Raw genomic sequence first — 26,669 nt, 5'->3', positions numbered from 1 at the left:
TATTTCTTTAATTTGGTCTAAGTATTTCAACATTTGATATTTCTTTAATTTAGTCTAAGTATTTCAACATTTGATATTTCTTTAATTTGGTCTAAGTATTTCAACATTTGATATTTCTTTAATTTGCTCTAAGTATTTCAACATTTGATATTTCTTTAATTTGCTCTAAGTATTTCAACATTTGATATTTCTTTAATGTGGTCTAAGTATTTTTCCTAGTGCTATTAGAGCATGGAATGGGTTGCCTGAGCTAGCCAGGAAAACCAGTGACTTGGCAGAATTTAAGTCATTGGTTAATATGCATGACAAAATGCATGACGCGTAGGAAGTAATCATATTCTTTTTTGAAGTAACGTCTGTATTATATAAGAAGATAAGAAGTATTTCAACATTTGATATTTCTTTAACTTGGTCTAAGTATTTCAGCATTTGGTATTTCTTTAATGTGGTCTAAGTATTTTTTCTTTAATGTGGTCTAGATATTTCAACATTTGGTATTTCTTTAATTTGGTCTAAGTATTTTTTCTTTAATATGGTCTAAGTATTTCAGCATTTGGTATTTCTTTAATTTGGTCTAAGTATTTTTTCTTTAATATGGTCTAAGTATTTCAGCATTTGGTATTTCTTTAATTTGGTCTAAGTATTTTTTCTTTAATATGGTCTAAGTATTTCAGCATTTGGTATTTCTTTAATTTGGTCTAAGTATTTTTTCTTTAATGTGGTCTAAGTATTTTAGCATTTGGTATTTCTTTAATTTGGTCTAAGTATTTCAACATTGGATATTTCTTTAATTTGCTCTAAGTATTTCAACATTTGATATTTCTTTAATTTGGTCTAAGTATTTCAACATCTGATATTTCTTTAATTTAGTCTAAGTATTTCAACATTTGATATTTCTTTTATTTGGTCTAAGTATTTCAACATTTGATATTTCTTTAATTTGGTCTAAGTATTTCAACATTTGATATTTCTTTAACTTGGTCTAAGTATTTCAACATTTGATATTTCTTTAATTTGGTCTAAGTATTTCAACATTTGATATTTCTTTAACTTGGTCTAAGTATTTCAACATTTGATATTTCTTTAATTTGGTCTAAGTATTTCAACATTTGATATTTCTTTAATTTGGTCTAAGTATTTCAACATTTGATATTTCTTTAATTTAGTCTAAGTATTTCAACATTTGATATTTCTTTAATTTGGTCTAAGTATTTCAACATCTGATATTTCTTTAATTTGCTATAAGTATTTCAACATTTGATATTTCTTTAATTTGGTCTAAGTATTTCAACATTTGATATTTCTTTAATTTGGTCTAAGTATTTCAACATTTGATATTTCTTTAATTTAGTCTAAGTATTTCAACATTTGATATTTCTTTTATTTGGTCTAAGTATTTCAACATTTGATATTTCTTTAATTTGGTCTAAGTATTTCAACATTTGATATTTCTTTAACTTGGTCTAAGTATTTCAACATTTGATATTTCTTTAATTTGGTCTAAGTATTTCAACATTTGATATTTCTTTAACTTGGTCTAAGTATTTCAACATTTGATATTTCTTTAATTTGGTCTAAGTATTTCAACATTTGATATTTCTTTAATTTGGTCTAAGTATTTCAACATTTGATATTTCTTTAATTTAGTCTAAGTATTTCAACATTTGATATTTCTTTAATTTGGTCTAAGTATTTCAACATTTGATATTTCTTTAATTTGCTCTAAGTATTTCAACATTTGATATTTCTTTAATTTGCTCTAAGTATTTCAACATTTGATATTTCTTTAATGTGGTCTAAGTATTTTTCCTAGTGCTATTAGAGCATGGAATGGGTTGCCTGAGCTAGCCAGGAAAACCAGTGACTTGGCAGAATTTAAGTCATTGGTTAATATGCATGACAAAATGCATGACGCGTAGGATGTAATCATCTTCTTTTTTGAAGTAACGTCTGTATTATATAAGAAGATAAGAAGTATTTCAACATTTGATATTTCTTTAACTTGGTCTAAGTATTTCAGCATTTGGTATTTCTTTAATGTGGTCTAAGTATTTTTTCTTTAATGTGGTCTAGATATTTCAACATTTGGTATTTCTTTAATTTGGTCTAAGTATTTTTTTTTTAATATGGTCTAAGTATTTCAGCATTTGGTATTTCTTTAATTTGGTCTAAGTATTTTTTCTTTAATATGGTCTAAGTATTTCAGCATTTGGTATTTCTTTAATTTGGTCTAAGTATTTTTTCTTTAATGTGGTCTAAGTATTTTAGCATTTGGTATTTCTTTAATGTGGTCTAAGTATTTCAACATTTATTTTTTTAATTTGGTCTAAGTATTTCAACATTGGATATTTCTTTAATTTGCTCTAAGTATTTCAACATTTGATATTTCTTTAATTTGGTCTAAGTATTTCAACATTTGATATTTCTTTAATTTGGTCTAAGTATTTCAACATTTGATATTTCTTTAATTTAGTCTAAGTATTTCAACATTTGATATTTCTTTTATTTGGTTCGATTTTTTTGATTTTTTGATTTGAGGCACATCGGCACAATTTAGGCCATGTCGTGCCTGCAGTCCCTTAAGGACTACTCTCTCTCTAAACAACAAGGGCCAGATTCTATACAGTCATATAATTAAAATCAAGGTCTATTCACAGTTAAAATAGTAAAGGTAGTAAAAATTTAAATATTTGGTAGAAATCTAATGTAAATAGTGCATGTTCACAAATTCAGAAATCACATCTTCGTAGATAGCCCCACTTCCCGAATAAAGCCCAGTACCTTCCCAGGGTCGACATTATTAAATAGTGTTTTTAGATTAGTGGCTCTAAAATATTTCGCCCTGACATCCTGGTATCTGGGGCAATCAACGAGGATATGTTCCACGGTGAGGCGAGAGTCACAGTACTCGCAAAGTGGGGGCTCCTCTCTCTTCAGTACAAAAGAGTGCGTGATGTAGGTGTGGCCAATCCTAAGTCTGGACATGGTTGTGCTACCACGCCTTGTCAGACCCTTAGATGTGGGCCGCCACCTGACATCCGCCACAATCTGCCTGAGTTTACTGTGAGTCTCAGCCTCCCATCGGTTCTGCCACTCTCGATAGGTGGCAGAGGCAATACTTTGTCTCAGGTCCGAGTAGGGAATTTGGGTTCCTGACACCGCATGATTTAGGGCTCTCTTTGCTTCTCTGTCTGCGGCTTCGTTTCCCTCAATGCCAACATGGGAGGGGACCCAGATGAAGGTGACATCCCTACGGTCGGCTGTTATTTGGTCCAACAGCTTCAGGCTCTTATGTACCAATGGGATGTCAGTCTTCATCCGCCCCAAAGCTTGCAATGCAGATTTGGAGTCGGAGCAGATTATAAATTTACTCCTTTCTGATGCTTTTACGGCCATAAGTGCAAGCAATATTGCGTGCAATTCGGCCGTAAAGATGGAGCAGCCATCGGGGAGTCTACGGGAGATTGTTTTGTTCCGAAAGGAGCAGGCACACGCGACCTTTCCCTCCATTTTGGATCCGTCTGTGTAGATGGTGCCACAATCTCCGTAGCTCTCCTGCAGTTCCCTAAAGTGGACTTGTAGTATGCTTGGGTCTGTATTTTCTTTTTTGAAATTAAGGAGGGATAAATTTAATTTGGGTTTATTCATTAGCCAAGGAGGATTCTGAGGGGTTTCTATTTTAGAGATTTGGTCAATGGGTGGGGTTAAATTTTGGATGGGTTCTCTCATTCGAAGGCCCAACGGCTGTATGACGTTAGGCCTTCGATTGTATAATTCTACCTCTGTGGGGTTAAATATGGAGTCAAAAGCAGGGTTCGTGGGGTTGGATTTTAGCTTGACTATATACTGCATTGCAAGCTTTTTCATTCTTATATCCATGGGGAGTTCTCCAGCCTCCACATGGAGACTTGGGATAGGTGATGTACGAAACGCGCCGAGACAGAGACGCAGGGCAGCATTTTGTATTGGTTCCAGTATTTTTAGGTACGACTTCCTTGCTGCTCCATATATTATGGATCCGTAGTCTAGCTTGGATCGAATTAGACTCCGATAGAGCAGCAGCAAGGTATCTCTGTCAGCTCCCCAGTCCGTATGGCTGAGTACTCTTAGTATGTTTAATGACTTTTGGCATTTCTTCTTAAGTTCCTTAATGTGGGGGAGAAAATTAAATTTGGAATCTAAGGTGAGGCCTAAAAATTTTGTAGTTTTCACGACAGGGATCTTCTTTTTGTGTATAAATAGTTCAGGGTCTGGGTGGAGTCCCCTTAGATTACAAAAATGCATACTAACTGTTTTGGAGTCTGAGAATTTGAAACCATTATAGTTTGCCCAACCCTGAATTTTGTTTAAACATAACTTTAATTTCCTTTCTAAGGTGTTCATGTTTTTCCCATAAGTAAGAATGACAAAGTCATCAACATACAAAGAGCACTCTATGCCAGGGGACAGCGCATTTATGATGCTATTTATTTTAATGTTGAACAGGGTGACTGACAGAATGCTGCCCTGGGGTACACCCATTTCCTGGTCATGAGTGTCAGAAGCGGAGTTGCCCACTCGAACCTGAAATTTTCGATCTTTCAGGAATTCCTCCACAAAACGGGGGAGGCGTCCCTTAAGCCCCATAAGCGCCAGGTCACGTAGAATGCCATGTTTCCAGGTTGTGTCATAGGCCTTTTCTATATCGAAGAATACAGCTACTAGATGTTCTCTTCTGAGTAATGCATTTCTAATATAAGCTTCCAGCCTTACCAGGTGGTCAGTTGTTGTCCGCCCCTGCCGGAATCCGCACTGGTAGTTTGAGATCACTTTATTCCTTTCCAGGTACCAGACCAGCCTACTGTTAATCATTCTTTCCATGGTTTTGCAGATGCAGCTTGTTAGTGCTATTGGTCGATAGTTAGCTGGGTCAGAGCCGTCTCTTCCCGGTTTAGGTATCGGTATAACTGTGGCTTTCCTCCAGCTGTTTGGGAAAGCGCCTGTTTGCCACACACAGTTATAGACCCCTAGCAGGACTGCCAATGAGGGTTCGGGAAGGTGCTTGAGGAACTGGTAATGGATTTCGTCTTCTCCAGGCGCTGTGTCATGTGACTTGTCCAGCGATTCCCTCAGTTCCTCAAGCGAGAACGGTTTGTTGTAGTCTTCATTGTTCTCTGACCTGAAATCAATGGGGTGTCTTTCCTCCCTGGTTTTGACTTTTTGGAACTCTGGCGTGTAGTGTGCAGTGGATGATTTTTCTGCTATTGAGGATGCAAGGCAGTCAGCTATTTCTCTGGGGGACGTGACAGTTCGTCCTTGGTTTTTCAAATGCCCTATTGCATTTGATTCTTTCCCTTTGATTCGCCTTACTGCCTTCCAAACAGCTCTAGCAGAAGTTTTGGCATCCAGACTGCCGACAAAACTTCTCCAGGAATTCCTTTTGGCTGACCGTATGGTTTGTCTAGCCTTTGCTCTAGCTATCCTGAATAGCTTTAGGTTTTCCTGGGAAGGATTCTTTATAAATGCAGCCAGTCGTTTTTTCCTATCACCAATAGCACTTTTGCAAGCTGTATCAAACCATGGTTTGCTAGGCCGTTTTGGATTTGCAGAAGTTAGGGGTACAACTTTCCTGGCTATACTTAGTAGCTTGCTAGCAAAGGTATCAGCTGGGTTCTGTTCATGGAGGATATTTTCTGTGATATCCTCAGAGCATCTTTTTTGGAATTGTTCCCAATCGGCCTTATTCAGTTTCCACCGCTGAGGTCGTCCCAATGAAGGGAGATTGTTAGTAATGATGATTGGGAAGTGATCACTTCCCCGTAGATCATTGCTAACTGACCATTTAAAATCGTCCAGAAGTCCGGGGACGCATACGGTGAGGTCAATGCATGTGAATGATCCAGTTCCTGGGTGCAAGTAGGTCGGTGATGCATCATTAAGTATGCATAAATCATGTTGGAGGAAGATATCCTCCAGCATACGACCTCTTGTGTCGGTATTGTTGGATCCCCACATGGTGTTATGGGCATTGAAATCCCCAAGGATTAAATAAGGCCGGGGGAGTTGTTTCAATAGGTCCTCCATGTCTGTTCGGTTTAATGGAGCGCCTGGTGGTAGATACAGGCTGCAGCAAGTGATAACCTTGTGAAGGGTTATCCTAGCTGCTACGGCCTGTAGTGTGGTCTGTAGTTCTACCCTCTCATGGGGGATGCTATCCTTCACAAGGATACAGACTCCACCTGATGCTCTCTCTGCATCCTCAACATTCTTGGTGTAAGCACGGTAGCTTCGGAAGCTGATGCAATCTTTTAGAAATGTTTCCTGTAAGCAGACAGCTACAGGAGTCTCAGAGTCCATCAGTAGCTGCATTTCCTCGTAATTGGCCTTGAGGCCTCTACGATTCCACTGTACAATTCTGGAATCCATGGCTTATTCTAGATGACCTACTTGGAGCTATTTGGCCTTGGGAGGCCCCCAGAGGGGTTTCCCTTTATTCCAGTGACCTTGGTATTTTTATTCTTGGGTTTGGATGGAGAGGAGGACAACCCCCTTTTGGGGGAAGTCTTTCTCTCTGGAGAGGGGAGATCTCTCTGGTTAGAGCGGAGGTTATTTCCTCCTCTCTCACCTCGGGCATCCTCTCCGCTTTGATTTCTCCCCTTAGGGAGTTGGTCAACCTCTAACTCAGTAGAGGTTGGGGTGTCTGGCTGGGTTCTCTGAGGAGAACCTGTGTCAGACATGATGTCTCCGGGTTCTCCCGGAGTATTGGTTTTGACATGCTGCTCAGTCTCCATGCTCTCATCAGCGAGCACAGAGAACCTGTTCTTTAGCATGACAACAGGGCTTTCTTGTTTCTTCAGAGGTGTGTTCTTTGGCGGTGTTTTCTTCTGAGTTGGGGGAGGAGGAGGGGGTGGTGGGGTCAATGTGTCCGTCTGTGTGGCTATGGATCTTCCTTTCTTAGCAACAGCCTGGGCGTAGGTCTTTGTCAAGCCGAATTGGCCCTTGGGTAGGGCCAGTACAGCCGATTTCGCCTGGCTAAAGGTACATCCGTTTCTTGCCTTGTACTCCTGCACGGCAACCTCCTGTTTCCACACAGGGCAGTCCTTGGAGTAGGCTGAGTGGCCAGCTTGACAGTTTGGGCATTTGAACTGGGCTGTGCAGCCCTTGTCCTCATGACCCTCTCCAGCACATCTGGCACACACAGTGTTCCTCTTACAGACTGCCGCGCCGTGTCCATAACCCTGGCACTTGAAGCACCTCATGGGGTTAGGTATGTAGGGCCTCACTGGAACTCGTAGGTATCCTGCCTTCACATACTCTGGCGGTGTCCTAGTTCCGAATGTGAGGATAATAGTGGCGGTTTTGACCTCCTCACCCTCCCTGCGCCTGGTAATGCGCCGGGCATGGGTGACTCCTTCAATGCCCTCCACTATTTCCTTCTCGGAACATTCTAGTAGGTCCCTAGAGCTGATTACACCTCTGCTGGTGTTCAGACTCTTGTGTGGCATGACTTCCACTTGGAGATCACAGAGTCTTCTGCATCTTAAAAGCCCATCAGAGTGTGTCTTGCTGTCTACTTCTACAAGGAGTTCCATTGTTTTGTGTAGCTTAGACACACTCTTGGGCTCTCCCACTACTGACTTGAGTCCCTTATAGATAATAAAAGGGCTCAACTTGGTCAGGCTTTTTCCCTCCTCTATGCATCTAACCACCAGAAATGATGGCCAGGTGGCACAGCTTTTTGGGACCTCCTCTTTTTTATCGTCAATTCGTCGTTTCTTGCCCAGACATAGGTCTGGGGCAAGTAGTTTTGTGTGTGTTTTTTTGTCCATATATATTTTGGTTAATTCGGCACCTGTGCTCCCCACCCGCCATCGAGTCCAACAAGGGGACGGGCCATTCGGATGTTCAGAATGAGCCCGCCAGGGCTACACAGGTGCTATACTCAGTCAGCTGCTACATCGGACATGTGTCCGATACAGCAGCTCCCTGATTGACCCTCCAGCCACCGCCCTCCAGCATAGGTCGACGACCTATGCTGGTAGCTCGGCATGACCAGCCGGTTGACCCAGAGCGGGCCATCTGGGTCTCAGGTCTAGGGGAACTTGGAGCCAAAGTATTGTGTTGTTGTGGTTTATCCTCAGATAGCCACCACTCAAACACCAGGATCTCTTTATCCCCCCTTACCCGTCGCAGTCCACGGCAAACGGACTGGTCTAGGACGTAGTGAGAATTTAAAGTTAAGGAGACAGTGTGATGATCAATGAAGGCAGACTTAGGAAAAGAGGAGGCAGACACAATGATAGAAAAGAAGTAGGGCACTTTTGAGCTCCAAAAGTGCTAAGGAAAGAGGAGCGCAGTTTAACGTCATGTCTCGGGACGGATCTTTTATTTGGTCTAAGTATTTCAACATTTGATATTTCTTTAATTTGGTCTAAGTATTTCAACATTTGATATTTCTTTAACTTGGTCTAAGTATTTCAACATTTGATATTTCTTTAATTTGGTCTAAGTATTTCAACATTTGATATTTCTTTAACTTGGTCTAAGTATTTCAACATTTGATATTTCTTTAATTTGATCTAAGTATTTCAACATTTGATATTTCTTTAATTTGCTCTAAGTATTTCAACATTTGATATTTCTTTAACTTGGTCTAAGTATTTCAACATTTGATATTTCTTTAATTTGGTCTAAGTATTTCAACATTTGATATTTCTTTAATTTGGTCTAAGTATTTCAACATTTGATATTTCTTTAATTTGGTCTAAGTATTTCAACATTTGATATTTCTTTAATTTGGTCTAAGTATTTCAACATTTGATATTTCTTTAATTTGGTCTAAGTATTTCAACATTTGATATTTCTTTAATTTGGTCTAAGTATTTCAACATTTGATATTTCTTTAATTTGGTCTAAGTATTTCAACATTTTATTGTTTTTTTTTATGTAGTCTAAGTAGTTCACTAGTACCAAGTTAACATCTGACATGACCTTCTAGACATGTGTGTTATATACTTTTGTTTGGGATGTGGGTATGATGGCTACTGATACAGTACCAAGTTAACATCTGACATGACCTTCTAGACATGTGTGTTATATACTTTTGTTTGGGATGTGGGTATGATGGCTACTGATACAGTACCAAGTTAACATCTGACATGACCTTCTAGACATGTGTGTTATATACTTTTGTTTGGGATGTGGGTATGATGGCTACTGATACAGTACCAAGTTAACATCTGACATGACCTTCTAGACATGTGTGTTATATACTTTTGTTTGGGATGTGGGTATGATGGCTACTGATACAGTACCAAGTTAACATCTGACATGACCTTCTAGACATGTGTGTTATATACTTTTGTTTGGGATGTGGGTATGATGGCTACTGATACAGTACCAAGTTAACATCTGACATGACCTTCTAGACATGTGTGTTATATACTTTTGTTTGGGATGTGGGTATGATGGCTACTGATACAGTACCAAGTTAACATCTGACATGACCTTCTAGACATGTGTGTTATATACTTTTGTTTGGGATGTGGGTATGATGGCTACTGATACAGTACCAAGTTAACATCTGACATGACCTTCTAGACATGTGTGTTATATACTTTTGTTTGGGATGTGGGTATGATGGCTACTGATACAGTACCAAGTTAACATCTGACATGACCTTCTAGACATGTGTGTTATATACTTTTGTTTGGGATGTGGGTATGATGGCTACTGATACAGTACCAAGTTAACATCTGACATGACCTTCTAGACATGTGTGTTATATACTTTTGTTTGGGATGTGGGTATGATGGCTACTGATACAGTACCAAGTTAACATCTGACATGACCTTCTAGACATGTGTGTTATATACTTTTGTTTGGGATGTGGGTATGATGGCTACTGATACAGTACCAAGTTAACATCTGACATGACCTTCTAGACATGTGTGTTATATACTTTTGTTTGGGATGTGGGTATGATGGCTACTGATACAGTACCAAGTTAACATCTGACATGACCTTCTAGACATGTGTGTTATATACTTTTGTTTGGGATGTGGGTATGATGGCTACTGATACAGTACCAAGTTAACATCTGACATGACCTTCTAGACATGTGTGTTATATACTTTTGTTTGGGATGTGGGTATGATGGCTACTGATACAGTACCAAGTTAACATCTGACATGACCTTCTAGACATGTGTGTTATATACTTTTGTTTGGGATGTGGGTATGATGGCTACTGATACAGTACCAAGTTAACATCTGACATGACCTTCTAGACATGTGTGTTATATACTTTTGTTTGGGATGTGGGTATGATGGCTACTGATACAGTACCAAGTTAACATCTGACATGACCTTCTAGACATGTGTGTTATATACTTTTGTTTGGGATGTGGGTATGATGGCTACTGATACAGTACCAAGTTAACATCTGACATGACCTTCTAGACATGTGTGTTATATACTTTTGTTTGGGATGTGGGTATGATGGCTACTGATACAGTACCAAGTTAACATCTGACATGACCTTCTAGACATGTGTGTTATATACTTTTGTTTGGGATGTGGGTATGATGGCTACTGATACAGTACCAAGTTAACATCTGACATGACCTTCTAGACATGTGTGTTATATACTTTTGTTTGGGATGTGGGTATGATGGCTACTGATACAGTACCAAGTTAACATCTGACATGACCTTCTAGACATGTGTGTTATATACTTTTGTTTGGGATGTGGGTATGATGGCTACTGATACAGTACCAAGTTAACATCTGACATGACCTTCTAGACATGTGTGTTATATACTTTTGTTTGGGATGTGGGTATGATGGCTACTGATACAGTACCAAGTTAACATCTGACATGACCTTCTAGACATGTGTGTTATATACTTTTGTTTGGGATGTGGGTATGATGGCTACTGATACAGTACCAAGTTAACATCTGACATGACCTTCTAGACATGTGTGTTATATACTTTTGTTTGGGATGTGGGTATGATGGCTACTGATACAGTACCAAGTTAACATCTGACATGACCTTCTAGACATGTGTTTTATATACTTTTTTTTGGGATGTGTGTATGATGGCTACTGATACAGTTAACTTTATTGACTTGACAAGTGCACAAGGGCTAGATGTCATATCAAATGTTAGCTTGTTAACGTTGTAGCTGCTAGTTGGTGGTCCGTGGTTCGAGTCCACGTTGGAGTTACATTTTTTGCCTTCTTCTCTGTTGTACTCTACTGACGTCACAAGAGACTAAACGAGTTCTTGCCTTCTTCTGAATTGGTTCAAGCTGATTGAATGACTTTGTATCATGTTGAATGACCTTGTATCATGTTGAATGACCTTGTATCATGTTGAATGACCTTGTATCATGTTGAATGACCTTGTATCATGTTGAAACAATCGAAACTTGTTCTTTTGCTTTGATTTCCCAGATTCCAAAACATCAAGTTCTCATTGAAACCAGTGAAAATATTAAAAGCACTTGTTTCATGCAAACTTTCTACAAATCTTATTATATACATACACACACACAAGCTCTTAAATCATTATTAACCATTGAACAACATGGTAGCTCACCTTACCCACCGGTTACGCCCATTTTTTTTATCCCTAGACAATAAACTAAATTTTACTGCAAATACTGATTATATCAGCAAAAAAAGGGCAGCAAAGATTACGATTACTAAGAAAACTGTCCTCGTTTAATGTTAGCGAAAAGGCCTTGGCTATGTTTTATCACGCTCACATCTGCAATATTTTAAGTTTCAATATCACTGCCTGGTATGGCAATCTGAGTATTAAAAATAAACTTTATAGAATCCTAAATGCTGCTGGTAAAATCATTGGCAAAAAAATAAACCCCATTTGGGCAGTTGTTTGAGACAAACATCTCTAAAAAAGCTAACAAGATCCTCTAAATAAAGAATCACCCTTTGTGTCAGGATTTTGTGATTTTACCATCACAAAAGAGGTACAAGACACCGATAGCAAAGACAAACAGACAAAAACACTCTTTTAATCCCCTGGCAATCAAATCATTAAATAAGAACAATCTGGTATAAACTTTGTCACATGTAAATTATGAGTGAGTCTGGTGTGAATGTACACTTTGGTTTCTTATAGTTATAATGTTTTTTGTTTGGTGTAATGCACAAATTGTAAGACAAATTTCCTGATGGATAATAAAGATTATTATTATTATTATTATTATTATTATTATATTGTCTTTTGAGACGTGACATCCCCTCCTTTTTTAAACTTCTAACGGGAGGCATTTAAACGATCCCCCCCCCCCAACATACTGTTATAACTCCGCCCCTAAACGGATTAATATGGTGTGCACCAGCGGGCTGTTAGACACAAGAAATGAACAGTCTAGACTCAGTGATGCTCAACCTTATTAGGCCGGCGGGTCATTTTAATACCGACACTCGTGTCGCGGGCCAAGTCAACAAAAAGGTTATAAAAAAAGGAAATAGACAATGAATCATTTTTATTGGAAACCCGTGAACCTATTACGTACATTAGTTCATGAGAAGTTTATCTTAAACCATTTTTAAATATCCGGTTGCATGAGATGTGCACTGAATCTAAAACTCTAGATGTTCATCCTGTGACAAGTCAAAAGCTTGCTGTCGGAGTCACTCAAATTTATCACAGCATAAATTATTCCGAATCATACCAGACCCTCTTATTTCTCATTCTCGTTCAACAGTCGAGTCGGGACTATTTCATTCACTTTAACTCTTAGAAGAAATACCTGGTGGTAAGCCGAACTTAATCACAGTTCCACTTGATTACTTTGTGTATATTTCTCACATGTGTATTTTATTATTTCATTTATATTTAATTAGTGCATTGTGTATTTCTCACTGACGTAAGTAGAAAACATAAACATGGCATATGTATATAATTATGTATTGCATTAATCTATTAATGCTACGTTGCTCAATTGATCGTTGATGCAACCATGTATATATTTGTACATCTTATTTTATTTCCTTTATCTCGGCTGACCGCCTTGATAATTTTACTAGCGCACTAATACTGCGTTTAGAGAAGATATATGAATTATCTCCCCTTTACTCATTTTACTCTAACGAGAGTTGCGCCCTTGAACGGACACCTTCTCCATTCAAGCGCGCTCCATTGTTCTCGGCCGACGGTCGTATGTAAACAAACCGTCATGGTCGCTGACCATCGCTCATTCTTCCCCCCCCCCCTTTTTCTCTTCCAACTTGAGCTGTTTGTTTGAGAGTAATATTTCCACTTTTATGTACATTTTTATATTGCTACTATCAGTTGTCTATTTTCCAAATGCTATTTGTCATCATCTCCCAATTGTGCTCAAAAGCAATTTTACCAATCTGAAGAATGCACCTCAGTCGAGGGTATCGATAAGATGCATGAGAGACATGTCCTAACTTGTCCTTATTTATCCGCAGCCTCCCTTAGGTGTCTGCCTATTTGTTTGGATCACCAGCCTATTTATTTGGCATCGTCTGCCTAGTCAATTGCCTACTTGCTATTGAGTATCATCTACTGCCTACGTGGATCTACTCAACTCTACTACTTGGCGCTATCGGCTCTACTTGCCTGCCTATGAGGTAGTTCCTTATTTCTGACCTACTTTAACCAAAGTCACGTGATTGTTGGACAACAAAGAGAAGAATGGCCTTGTCTTCCTATATTTCCATTGCTGTTGCTCCTCTATTTTTACGAAATTTTACATTTACAAACATTTTAAAATATACAGAGTACATCAACGAACTCCCTAAATGTTCAAATAATTATACGAATGTTTTCATAAAGGGCCAAGAACTGTTTAATGATAGGTTTAAATTATCAATGATATTTCCTTTATAGTCATGACAAGCGTCAACACTTTGCCGATGATAGATCTACATTCACATACAGAAAAAGATGTTTTTACAAACGTTCTTGTAAGATTAAAAAAAAGCTTGGTATAACCCCCCCCCCCACACACACACACACATATTTATTTATTTATAGGCCTATATATGGGATAATATGCATATTAGTTGAAACATTGTTATTTTCATAAACTTCAGCTATTTTTAACGTTATGTATTTCATATTCCGCTAATTGTCAATACGTTATGCACATCGATATCATTAAGAATTATTTTTTGTGTTGGATACATGATGTATTATTATGTTGTTAAAAGTTCTATCATTTTTAAGAAATTCACAAAATGTTACATTAAAGTTTCAAAAATGCGTCGACGAAATAGATCTAGATCCATTTTATTACTTAGAAACCAAATTTAACAATGAAAGGGCGGGGTAAGACACATTTGGCCTGTGTAACTGTAAGAGTAGATCTCGATTTATCCTTGACTATCAGATGTGTTATTTGTTCGCTAAACAACTCAAGCCTATTACGCACAAGGAAAACACATGGCAGTCTTTTTATCTTTTATAACAACTAGTCGACATATCGACTACACACTAGCCCTAGAGCTATCTGACCAATACACACTGGTCTGCTGTCCAACTTTTAGTGTTCTACTCAAGTTCAAGCTTGTTTACTTTTGGGCAGAGAGGAGGGGGGGGGGGTGAAAGTGTTACTTTTTTTTCTAGGACTGGTTACCCGAATGCTAAGAACTGTAAGTGTAGTCATTCATTGTAGATCAAGAAATCTTGATCTCAGTATGGCAGATTATAGGCCAACGCTTCGGTACCTTCTATCAAAGGTATAACTATTTGTTTTAGTTGAAACTATTAAAAATATGTATCTCTAGATTCTCCTGTTATTAATAAATTATAGTTTAGCGCTAATGACTAAATTGAAACCACTAAATATTGACTTAAAACGCTTCAGATTCCCACTACAAACTAACTAAAACTAAGCACGGTGCGCGTTGTATACACACAACCACGTGACTCGGGGGGAATACGAAACTACCTCATTCGACAGCCCACCTGTCAACTTATTAGGTACGACGTCCCTATAGACCCAGAGTCTGTGCGAGACGTCATAGCTACGCCAAACCCTCTGCAACTCACTGGACTTATCCTGTTAACTACGCTGCCCACGGCAGATCCGTTCTGCCCGCAGTACACTTGTGCCCACGGTAGCCGGCCATCCGCCCTACTGTGCCCACTATAGATATCAGAACTTTGGATTGAGACTCCACAAGAACTGTATCACCGGCGTCCCTCTATCCGCTAGAGCGCCACCTCCAGCTGCAGAACCTCAAGCCAGGATCACAGCCAGCTGCGACCTCAACAGGACAACCAGCTAAGTTCAGAAGACAAAGTGACATACTTTCTTATTAAGTGCAAGAGTGATGATTAGATATATCATTGATTATAGATAGATGCAAACCCTCCCCCTTTTTATTCTTCTATGTAAATATTTATGCAAATAAATATTCTTCATTTTTAACTTTGTATCTTTCTTTCATTGATTTATATGCTGACTGGTTGGTGTGTGATAGCTTCAAAAATAATCATCCCCTAGACATTAAACCAGCCAAACACACGTCACTCTCCCTTACCTGTCACACATCCTTGAGACGAATTACATAGCATAGGTGTCAAAAGATTCATCACTGAAAAGGTTTGTCCTCACAAATAGGTGCTGTTAACTAGTGTGATCATCGTTAACGCTTTTGATTTTGAAAAGTTCCTTGAAGGAACACAGATTACAAATCATCACTTAAATTTGTTAAGCAGGAATGTCTGACTTTGTAAGTCAATCAGTTCCAGTTGCAGCTCTGTCTGGGCACTGGACATATTAGACGCAGATGGATTTTCGAAACCACGAACATTGTTCAATCTGAACAAGATCATCATCACATGGTCCAGACTGAAGTCATTGGAACATAGATTTTGTTGGTGAATTATTCAATGAAGTCCGAGAGGCTTGGTTCCATTTGACTCAACAACTTGCTGTCAACTATACTTGTGGTACCATCAGGAGTCACTCCCACTAATTTCTCCCAAGCAAGAGAAAAATCCTCTGTGATGGTTGACATTTGTTAGGACTTCGCCAGTGGAGGTCCCATGCATGATCCTCATAGCTACTAACTTCTCTGATTTCAAAACTGCTGTTTGTACCGAGAACAATTACCAAGATTTTGAGCGGCATCAGATATGTCGGTAGATTCGTCAGCGGCAATAGAAAACATTTCGAAATCTTGTTTGTCTGTTAGTTTTGAAGGGAGATTTTTACCCATTTCTTTCTCTCGCCGTTTAATTGTCACGAGGAAGTCTCAAGGCTTCAGCAGCATTCTTTTTTTCAGGACTGGTACGATCTCTAACTTTGGTTTCTCAATTTAATATCGAAATATTGAATATACTCTATGTTGCTTTTCGCAGGAACATCCTACATTTTTGTTTAATAATAGAACACTTGACTATAAAATAGCATCAAACTCCCATCCCCGAAAACGCATTTGATGATTCAACGGGTAACAATCGCATTTACTCTTAGAATTCTTTGGTTTCTAGTTTCTAGATCTAAGAGAAACAATGGGCTGTAGTTCTGGAGAAAAGACAGTGATATAGAGTATAGTAGTCTTATATACAGTGATATAGAGTATAGTAGTCTTATATACAGTGATATAGAGTATAGGAGTCTTATATACAGTGATATAGAGTATAGGAGTCTTATATACAGTGATATAGAGTATAGGAGTCTTATATACAGTGATATAGAGTATAGTAGTCTTATATACAGTGATATAGAGTATAGTAGTCTTATATACAGTGATATAGAGTATAGGATTCTTATATACAGTGATATAGAGTATAGTAGTCTTATATACAGTGATATAGAGTATAGGAGTCTTATATACAGTGATATAGAGTATAGGAGTCTTATATACAGTGATATAGAGTATAGTAGTCTTATATACAGTGATATAGAGTATAGTAGTCTTATATACAGTGATATAGAGTATAGGAGTCTTATATACAGTGATATAGAGTATAGTAGTCTTATATACAGTGATATAGAGTATAGTAGTCTTATATACAGTGATATAGATTATAGGAGTCTTATATACAGTGATATAGAGTATAGGAGTCTTATATACAGTGATATAGAGTATAGTATTCTTATATACAGTGATATAGAGTATAGGAGTCTTATATACAGTGATATAGAGTATAGGAGTCTTATATACAGTGATATAGAGTATAGGAGTCTTATATACAATGATATAGAGTATAGTAGTCTTATATACAGTGATATAGAGTATAGTAGTCTTATATACAGTGATATAGAGTATAGTAGTCTTATATACAGTGATATAGAGTATAGTAGTCTTATATACAGTGATATAGAGTATAGTAGTCTTATATACAGTGATATAGAGTATAGTAGTCTTATATACAGTGATATAGAGTATAGTAGTCTTATATACAGTGATATAGAGTATAGTAGTCTTATATACAGTGATATAGAGTATAGTAGTCTTATATACAGTGATATAGAGTATAGTAGTCTTATATACAGTGATATAGAGTATAGTAGTCTTATATACAGTGATATAGAGTATAGTAGTCTTATATACAGTGATATAGAGTATAGTAGTCTTATATACAGTGATATAGAGTATAGTAGTCTTATATACAGTGATATAGAGTATAGGAGTCTTATATACAGTGATATAGAGTATAGGAGTCTTATATACAGTGATATAGAGTATAGGAGTCTTATATACAGTGATATAGAGTATAGTAGTCTTATATACAGTGATATAGAGTATATGAGTCTTATATACAGTGATATAGAGTATAGGAGTCTTATATACAGTGATATAGAGTATAGGAGTCTTATATACAGTGATATAGAGTATAGGAGTCTTATATACAGTGATATAGAGTATAGGAGTCTTATATACAGTGATATAGAGTATAGTAGTCTTATATACAGTGATATAGAGTATAGGAGTCTTATATACAGTGATATAGAGTATAGTAGTCTTATATACAGTGATATAGAGTATAGGAGTCTTATATACAGTGATATAGAGTATAGGAGTCTTATATACAGTGATATAGAGTATAGGAGTCTTATATACAGTGATATAGAGTATAGTAGTCTTATATACAGTGACATAGAGTATAGGAGTCTTATATACAGTGATATAGAGTATAGGAGTCTTATATACAGTGATATAGAGTATAGTAGTCTTATATACAGTGATATAGAGTATAGTAGTCTTATATACAGTGATATAGAGTATAGTAGTCTTATATACAGTGATATAGAGTATAGTAGTCTTATATACAGTGATATAGAGTATAGTAGTCTTATATACAGTGATATAGAGTATAGTAGTCTTATATACAGTGATATAGAGTATAGTAGTCTTATATACAGTGATATAGAGTATAGTAGTCTTATATACAGTGATATAGAGTATAGTAGTCTTATATACAGTGATATAGAGTATAGTAGTCTTATATACAGTGATATAGAGTATAGGAGTCTTATATACAGTGATATAGAGTATAGGAGTCTTATATACAGTGATATAGAGTATAGTAGTCTTATATACAGTGATATAGAGTATAGGAGTCTTATATACAGTGATATAGAGTATAGGAGTCTTATATACAGTGATATAGAGTATAGTAGTCTTATATACAGTGATATAGAGTATAGGAGTCTTATATACAGTGATATAGAGTATAGGAGTCTTATATACAGTGATATAGAGTATAGGAGTCTTATATACAGTGATATAGAGTATAGTAGTCTTATATACAGTGATATAGAGTATAGGAGTCTTATATACAGTGATATAGAGTATAGTAGTCTTATATACAGTGATATAGAGTATAGGAGTCTTATATACAGTGATATAGAGTATAGTAGTCTTATATACAGTGATATAGAGTATAGTAGTCTTATATACAGTGATATAGAGTATAGGAGTCGTATCTACACACGCACGAAATCATTATCATACTTTGCTCCTTCGAAAAAAACAACAACCAAGAACTAGACTCTAGATTTCATCTTTTGGATGCTAGTAGTTTCGTTATTTCTTTTCACCTTGTCTAAACGGAAGCGGAAATGAAAATCCAGTTTGACGTAAGGCAGAATAACATTATAGTTCCATGGTTCAATTAGTCAACAAAACATTCTTTAAAAATACGGAAGGTTTATTTGTGTAGTATTTGTAGTCAGCTTTATATATAGAATGTCTTTTGGGGAAACATAACGTAATCATCTTCTTTTTTGAAGTAACGTCTGTATTATATAAGATAAGATAACATCTAAAATTAATATACAAAGGTTTAATAAAAACTTTGCGGTTGTTCACTTAATTGCAGAGCTTAGACTGTGAATCTATCCAATCTATTTCTTAGCAAGCACCTTAGAGGTCAATACTAAAAGGAAACTGTACGTAATTTCCATTGGCTGAGATTTCTTGATGAATGAATCAGTCAATCAATTAGCCAGACAGTGGTGTATTACGCTTATACTATAGAATAAATATAGATGATTTATTATTATAAGTTATTAATGAAAAACTGTGTAAAACAAATAAATAAACCAAAATTAACATACTCAAAATTAATTTATCTCCAGTATACCTGTTTGTATTTGTCTGTGCAACGTTATCACAAGAAACTTACATGACCTTTGTTAAACATACATTGAGATGGGCTTGGCCAACACTACTCGGACCTGCGCGGTCAGTGAGGTCAAGACTAGACTGTGCTATACATTGTCTACAGAGGTCAGTAACTAGATCATAGTCTACAAATAGATCATTGTTTAAATAGGTCAGTAACTATATCATTGTCTACAAATATTAGTAAGTGGATCATTTGTCCACAAAGATCAGTAAATAGATCATTGTCTACAGAGGTCAGTAATTAGATAATTGTCTTTAGAGGTCAGTAACTACATCATTGTCTACAGTGGTCAGTAACTAGATCATTCTCTAAATAGGTTAGAACTAGATCATTCTCTACAGAGGTCTGTAATTAGATCATTGACTAATTAGGCCTGTAACTGGTACCACGACAAAATAGTGCAGAACAAATATATTTCAGTCATTTTGAAACAAATACCCTTATAGCGTAAACAATGAATAGAGCCAATATTTTTTTGTTTGTTTTAATGCTATCGTTATTTTACAGTCATTTTGCAGGAAACACTTTAGAAACACTTTAGAGATCTTAAAACATAAATAAGCAAACAGTAAGCAAAAAAAATATATTAAGAAGAAATGAATAATTTCAAAATGTATCATTTATTTACATTTCAAACGTGTTCTTTGAAAACAGGCAAGATACTTGTCAGATTTATACACACACACACACACACACACAAACTTTCACAAAGTTAAATTGTAGGAAATGTCACGTAGAAATTCCATCACTGCTTGAACGGGGTCACCACGTTTCCAAATTCTATTTTTAGCATTTAAACATTGGTGAAAAAGGGGAATGATTTAAATTTAAATTACTCTCGTTCTCTACTCTCGTACTTTCAGATCTATTCACATTGAAAAAGATAAGAGACATAAAAAACAAATGCTGCCCAGGACATTACATTACTAATGATCCGTACTCTTACACATATCAAAGCTATTTTGTCCGCGCTATTTTGTCTGTTCACCCCTGTAACTAGATCATTGTCTACATAAGTCAGTAATTAGATAATTGTCTACAAATGTCAGTAACTAAATTATTACTACAGGGGTCAGTAACTGGATTATTGCCTACAGAGGTCAATAATTAGATTATCGCCTACAGAGGTCAGTAATTAGATAATTGCCTACAGAGGTTAGTAATTAGGTTATTTTCTACAGGGGTTAGTAACTAGTTCATTGTGTACAAAAGGTCCACATTCAACATTCAACATTTAATGACAAGTTTTCACTGTAAGTACTCGAATGTGTAAACGTGTGGCTAGTTCATGGAGAGACTACAAGAATACACATTCATCAGGTCACCATCAGCTCTCTTCACTAGTTTGATTAAAATTAACGGCTGCAAAGCTACATATTGCTACAACGAAAGTGATATAAAACAGAACGTTTAATAATCAATTATAAACTGGATCTAGAGCCAAACCCAGAGTCACATCTCAGGCCTTCTTGTTTACATTTCTAATCATCGGCCATCTTCCTTCCTCTGTTCTCTATCATGTCCCCTGGTACACAATGTCGCGCCAAATGACAGTGCGTAATGTAGAGTCATAACACTGCCCCCTCCTTAGTTATGTTCGTCCCGAACATGACCAGATTTTCGAAAGGGCTGAAGAATTGTCAGTGCAGATGAAGTTCTGGCAAGAAAGTTATAGTCCCACTGGAGGCCAGGTCATAAACACACTGTAATTTTCAGCCATCTCCAGAAAGTATGCCTTTCTACACACATCCATTACCCACATTATCAGTGTCCAGGTTCCGATGAAATGGATTCATCTTTTTCTCTGCTTTGTGAAGGCAGACGTACAAACGTTTGTCAAGTCTAGACCTGTTGATGGTTTTTCTGGCATATGTATTGTTCATTCGAGGTGCCGCACGTACACTTATTTATCTTCTGTCTGCTGTTAGTACTGGAAGATAAACAGAAGTATTGGATACAGACCCAACGTCGGTCATGCCCATTAAGTACTCATATCAAGGACATCGAAAGCAATAGTTTCCCTCTGATTATAGGTCGCTCCTCTAGTTTCTTCATCTAGCGTTTTCTTTTCAGGTCTGCGCTTATCGTTGAAAAGATTGCCACTTTCTTTATCTTGAAAGCTAGACTCATATGACTTGTCATTATGGTCATCGACGGCGCTGCCACCACCAACACTTTCCTTGTAACTACCCGTATAGCCACAACAATGATTGGTTGATGTTTCAATCTCCTCACTTCTAGGATGTAGCTGGCCTTCCAGTTTGTTCCACTTCAGTTTGTCCCTTTTATGATACCTGTTTACTGACAGATTAGACCACTTTGGTATGGTCGTATGTTCGATTCGTTTCACCTGAATGCCTTCCACACCATCATCAAGCAATGGAAACACTATGTGTCCATATTGTACAGTTCCAGTTCCAATGTTTAGAGATAAACCGAATTCCTGCATAAAATCCAGACCAAGGATGCAGTCGTCGACAACATTGGCGATCAGAAAATCATGACTAAATAGTTGACTTCCTATTTCAAAGTCAAGCCTTATCTGTCCTAATATATGTAACAGTTCGCCACCTGCCGTTTTAAGAGTGTAGCCATTCACTCGTATTATTTCCTGATCGCCAATCAGACTGGGCGTAGACCCTGAGTCCAAGAGGAACCTATAAGAACCAACGCCAATCTTTCCCTGCACTCTCAAGAGGAATAGACTGCAATATATGAACATTAAAAGAGCTAAGACTAGCAGGTTTCATGGGAATAGACTGCAATATATGAACATTAAAAGAGCTAAGACTAGCAGGTTTCATGGGAATAGAGTGCAATATATGAACATTAAAAGAGCTAAGACTAGCAGGTTTCATGGGAATAGAGTGCAATATATGAACATTAAAAGAGCTAAGACTAGCAGGTTTCATGGGAATAGACTGCAATATATGAACATTAAAAGAGCTAAGACTAGCAGGTTTCATGGGAATAGAGTGCAATATATGAACATTAAAAGAGCTAAGACTAGCAGGTTTCATGGGAATAGAGTGCAATATATGAACATTAAAAGAGCTAAGACTAGCAGGTTTCATGGGAATAGACTGCAATATATGAACATTAAAAGAGCTAAGACTAGCAGGTTTCATGGGAATAGACTGCAATATATGAACATTAAAAGAGCTAAGACTAGCAGGTTTCATGGGAATAGACTGCAATATATGAACATTAAAAGAGCTAAGACTAGCAGGTTTCATGGGAATAGACTGCAATATATGAACATTAAAAGAGCTAAGACTAGCAGGTTTCATGGAAATAGAGTGCAATATATGAATATTAAAAGAGCTAAGACTAGCAGGTTTCATGGGGATAGAGTGCAATATATGAACATTAAAAGAGCTAAGACTAGCAGGTTTCATGGGAATAGAGTGCAATATATGAACATTAAAAGAGCTAAGACTAGCAGGTTTCATGTGAATAGACTGCAATATATGAACATCACTCTTCATGGAACGACGGTGTAACAAACAAAAATTATATCCTGAAAATCATTTCAAGCTGCAGTATTGGTTGAACAGCCTCGCTAACTAACATCTAGTATCTGTACTGCAGTATTGGTTGAACAGCCTCGCTAACTAACATCTGGTGTCTGTACTGCAGTATTGGTTGAACAGCCTCGCTAACTAACATCTGGTGTCTGTTCTGCTGTATTGGTTGAACAGCCTCGCTAACTAACAGCTGGTATCTGTACTGCAGTATTGGTTGAACAGCCTCGCTAACTAACATCTGGTATCTGTACTGCAGTATTGGTTGAACAGCCTCGCTAACTAACATCTGGTGTCTGTACTGCAGTATTGGTTGAACAGCCTCGCTAACTAACATCTGGTGTCTGTACTGCAGTATTGGTTGAACAGCCTCGCTAACTAACATCTGGTGTCTGTACTGCAGTATTGGTTGAACAGCCTCGCTAACTAACATCTGGTGTCTGTACTGCAGTATTGGTTGAACAGCCTCGCTAACTAACATCTGGTGTCTGTTCTGTGTCCACATCAGAAGTTGTGTAAAAGCACTTGGACCCAGCAAAAGCGAAGAAGAACTCCCTTCCACCGTCCTGAATGAACGGTACACACCTCGCATACACCGTTCTGTCTGACGGAGGGGGGGGGTGAGACTCGGGGTTAAACTCAAAGTTTAGTTTTACGCCATTTGTGTAACAGCCCCTTGAGGGACGGCGCCTGGACGTTGACAGATCGCTGTGGGAGCTCTTTTACATCCCAGCACAGTGCAATGAGGATACTCTCACACCCTCTTAGGCACTCCCACGGAAGCCTTGTTGTGTTACTCTTTGGCCTAGTCGTGCCATCTAACGCCCATTTCCAACCGGGCGCCAGGTTGAGGCAGGGCAGCATCAATGTCCACATGCGGCGCCACATTGATACAGGGCAGCATCAATGCCCACATGCGGCGCCACCTAGCTTCGATTCATCAAAGAAAATTTCAAAAAAAAAAAAAAACTAACTTGTTTTGTGCTTGATTTTGTTGTTGTTGTTGTTGTTTTAAATAATAATCATTAATTTAACAAGTTAATATTGTTATATTATTTTTATTAGCTTTCCCAGCAGTTGTCATGGTTACCTATATAACGAATCCACCAAGATTTGTAAACCAAGTTCTGGACTATCTCCTTATTCTTCGCCAGAGCCCTCTGATGGAGATTTTTATTTCAATGATTCCCAGAGTTCATATCCAGATTTTAGGTAGGTCAATGTAGGGCAAAACGAGGCAGAATGTAAGTTAGGTTAATGTAGGGCAACATGAGGCAGAATGTAAGGTAGGTCAATGTAGGGCAACATGACGAAGAATGTAAAGTAAGTTAATGTAGGGCAACATGAGGAAGAATGTAAGGTAAGTTAATGTAGGGCAACATGAGGAAGAATGTAAAGTAAGTTAATGTAGGGCAACATGAGGAAGAATGTAAAGTAAGTTAATGTAGGGCAACATGAGGAAGAATGTAAAGTAAGTTAATGTAGGGCAACATGAGAAAGAATGTAAAGTAAGTTAATGTAGGGCAACATGAGGAAGAATGTAAGGTAAGTTAATGTAGGGCAACATGAGGAAGAATGTAAGGTAGGTCAATGTAGGGCAACATGAGGAAGAATGTAAGGTAAGTTAATGTAGGGCAACATAAGGCAGAATGTAAGGTAGGTCAATGCAGGGCAACATGAGGAAGAATGTAAGGTAAGTTAATGTAGGGCAACATGAGGCAGAATGTAAGGTAGGTCAATGTAGGGCAACATGAGGAAGAATGTAAGGTAAGTTAATGTAGGCCAACATGAGGAAGAATGTAAGGTAAGTTAATGTAGGGCAACATGAGGAAGAATGTAAGGTAAGTTAATGTAGGGCAACATGAGGCAGAATGTAAGGTAAGTTAATGTAGGGCAACATAAGGCAGAATGTAAGGTAGGTCAATGTAGGGCAACATGAGGAAGAATGTAAGGTAAGTTAATGTAGGGCAACATAAGACAGAATGTAAGGTAAGTTAATGTAGGGCAACATGAGGCAGAATGTAAGGTAAGTTAATGTAGGGCAACATAAGACAGAATGTAAGGTAAGTTAATGTAGGGCAACATGAGGCAGAATGTAAGGTAAGTTAATGTAGGGCAACATAAGACAGAATGTAAGGTAAGTTAATGTAGGGCAACATGAGGCAGAATGTAAGGTAAGTTAATGTAGGGCAACATGAGGCAGAATGTAAGGTAAGTTAATGTAGGGCAACATGAGGCAGAATGTAAGGTAAGTTAATGTAGGGCAACATAAGACAGAATGTAAGGTAAGTTAATGTAGGGCAACATGAGGCAGAATGTAAGGTAAGTTAATGTAGGGCAACATAAGACAGAATGTAAGGTAAGTTAATGTAGGGCAACATGAGGCAGAATGTAAGGTAAGTTAATGTAGGGCAACACAAGGCAGAATGTACAACTGTCACATTTAGTGCATGTTTTCTAAAAAAAAATCTTGTTTCTAAATAGTCCAACAAAAACAAAGAAGTAAATAAACACCATCCAGAATGTCAGCAACTTTCCACTAGTGAGAGATAAGTTGTCAGGACATCGAGATCGACATAGGATTGAATATAAACGCGTAGCACTGACACGTGGTGAAGCCAATGATGTCTAGCCATCATACAGGGTCTAACCAGGACGGGCCTTAGGTCATTGGAGGGAGGCCATAGGCAATGTGAATAGGGTGGCCCTAAATGAAATAGAAAAGGGCTTCAGGTAATTTGAGGGAGGCCATATGCAATGTGAATAGGATGTCCCCAAATGGGGTTAGAAAAGAGCCTCAGGTAATGGGATTGGAGGCCATGGGCAATGTGAATAGGGTGCCCCAAATGAAATAGAAAAACAAAAATGAAGACTGAAAAAAATGCACACAATTTTAAAGCCTCCTATATGTGTATCTAAATCAACAAATAAGTTAAATTCATAGAACTCCTATAGCACAAGATAGCACAAGGACAATTCTTGATCAGGATTGACACTGACTGGAAATCACGTGTCGACATTATACCAAAAAAGAAGAAACAATGGTCTTTTAACATATGTAGTCTCAAAAGTAGATCTAAATAGTCGTGAATAACTAGTTTGCCTATACCTAAGGCGGCCCTGGCCTAGCCAATGATGTCTAGATGTATAACACTGACAGATGGTGTAGCCAATGATGTCTAGACCTGTAGCACTGACAGATAGTGTAGTCATTGATGTCTAGACCTGTAGCACTGACAGATGTTGTAGCCAATGATGTCTAGACTTGTAGCACTGATACATGGCGTAGTTAATAATGTCTAGACTTGTAGCACTGACAGATGGCGTAGTCAATGATGTCCAGACTTGTAGCACTGACACAAGGCGTAGTCAATGATGTCTAAAATTGTAGCACTGACAGATGGTGTAGCCAATGATGTCTAGACTTGTAGCTCTTATACTACATGGCGTAGTCAAATCTTTCAGAATTTAACCATTGACCTAAATTATTCATTTCTTATTGAATGATGATAT

The 26,669-nt window shown here is 37.5% G+C and overlaps 1 protein-coding gene across 4 annotated transcripts in view; it reads left to right on the top strand.

Moving 5' to 3' along the window:
• Positions 1 to 26,669, top strand: part of LOC106078340 (uncharacterized) — a 58,942-nt gene that overhangs the window by 2,283 nt on the left and 29,990 nt on the right. For 2 of the 4 annotated variants that reach the window (XM_056040977.1, XM_056040974.1), the window contains exons 2-3: positions 19,583 to 19,733; positions 24,222 to 24,368. In XM_056040977.1, the coding sequence (XP_055896952.1) occupies positions 19,583 to 19,733; positions 24,222 to 24,368 (298 nt within the window). Of the gene's footprint in view, positions 1 to 19,085; positions 19,213 to 19,259; positions 19,394 to 19,582; positions 19,734 to 24,221; positions 24,369 to 26,669 lie in introns of those variants that run through there. The other 2 variants (XM_056040976.1, XM_056040975.1) reach the window with 2 other exon arrangements.

Source organism: Biomphalaria glabrata, chromosome 9 (assembly GCF_947242115.1).
Source record: "Biomphalaria glabrata chromosome 9, xgBioGlab47.1, whole genome shotgun sequence".
In the NCBI taxonomy this organism is placed as follows: domain Eukaryota; kingdom Metazoa; phylum Mollusca; class Gastropoda; family Planorbidae; genus Biomphalaria; species Biomphalaria glabrata.
Note: the sequence above shows the minus strand (reverse complement) of the source record. Positions and strands in the feature narration are given on the sequence as shown.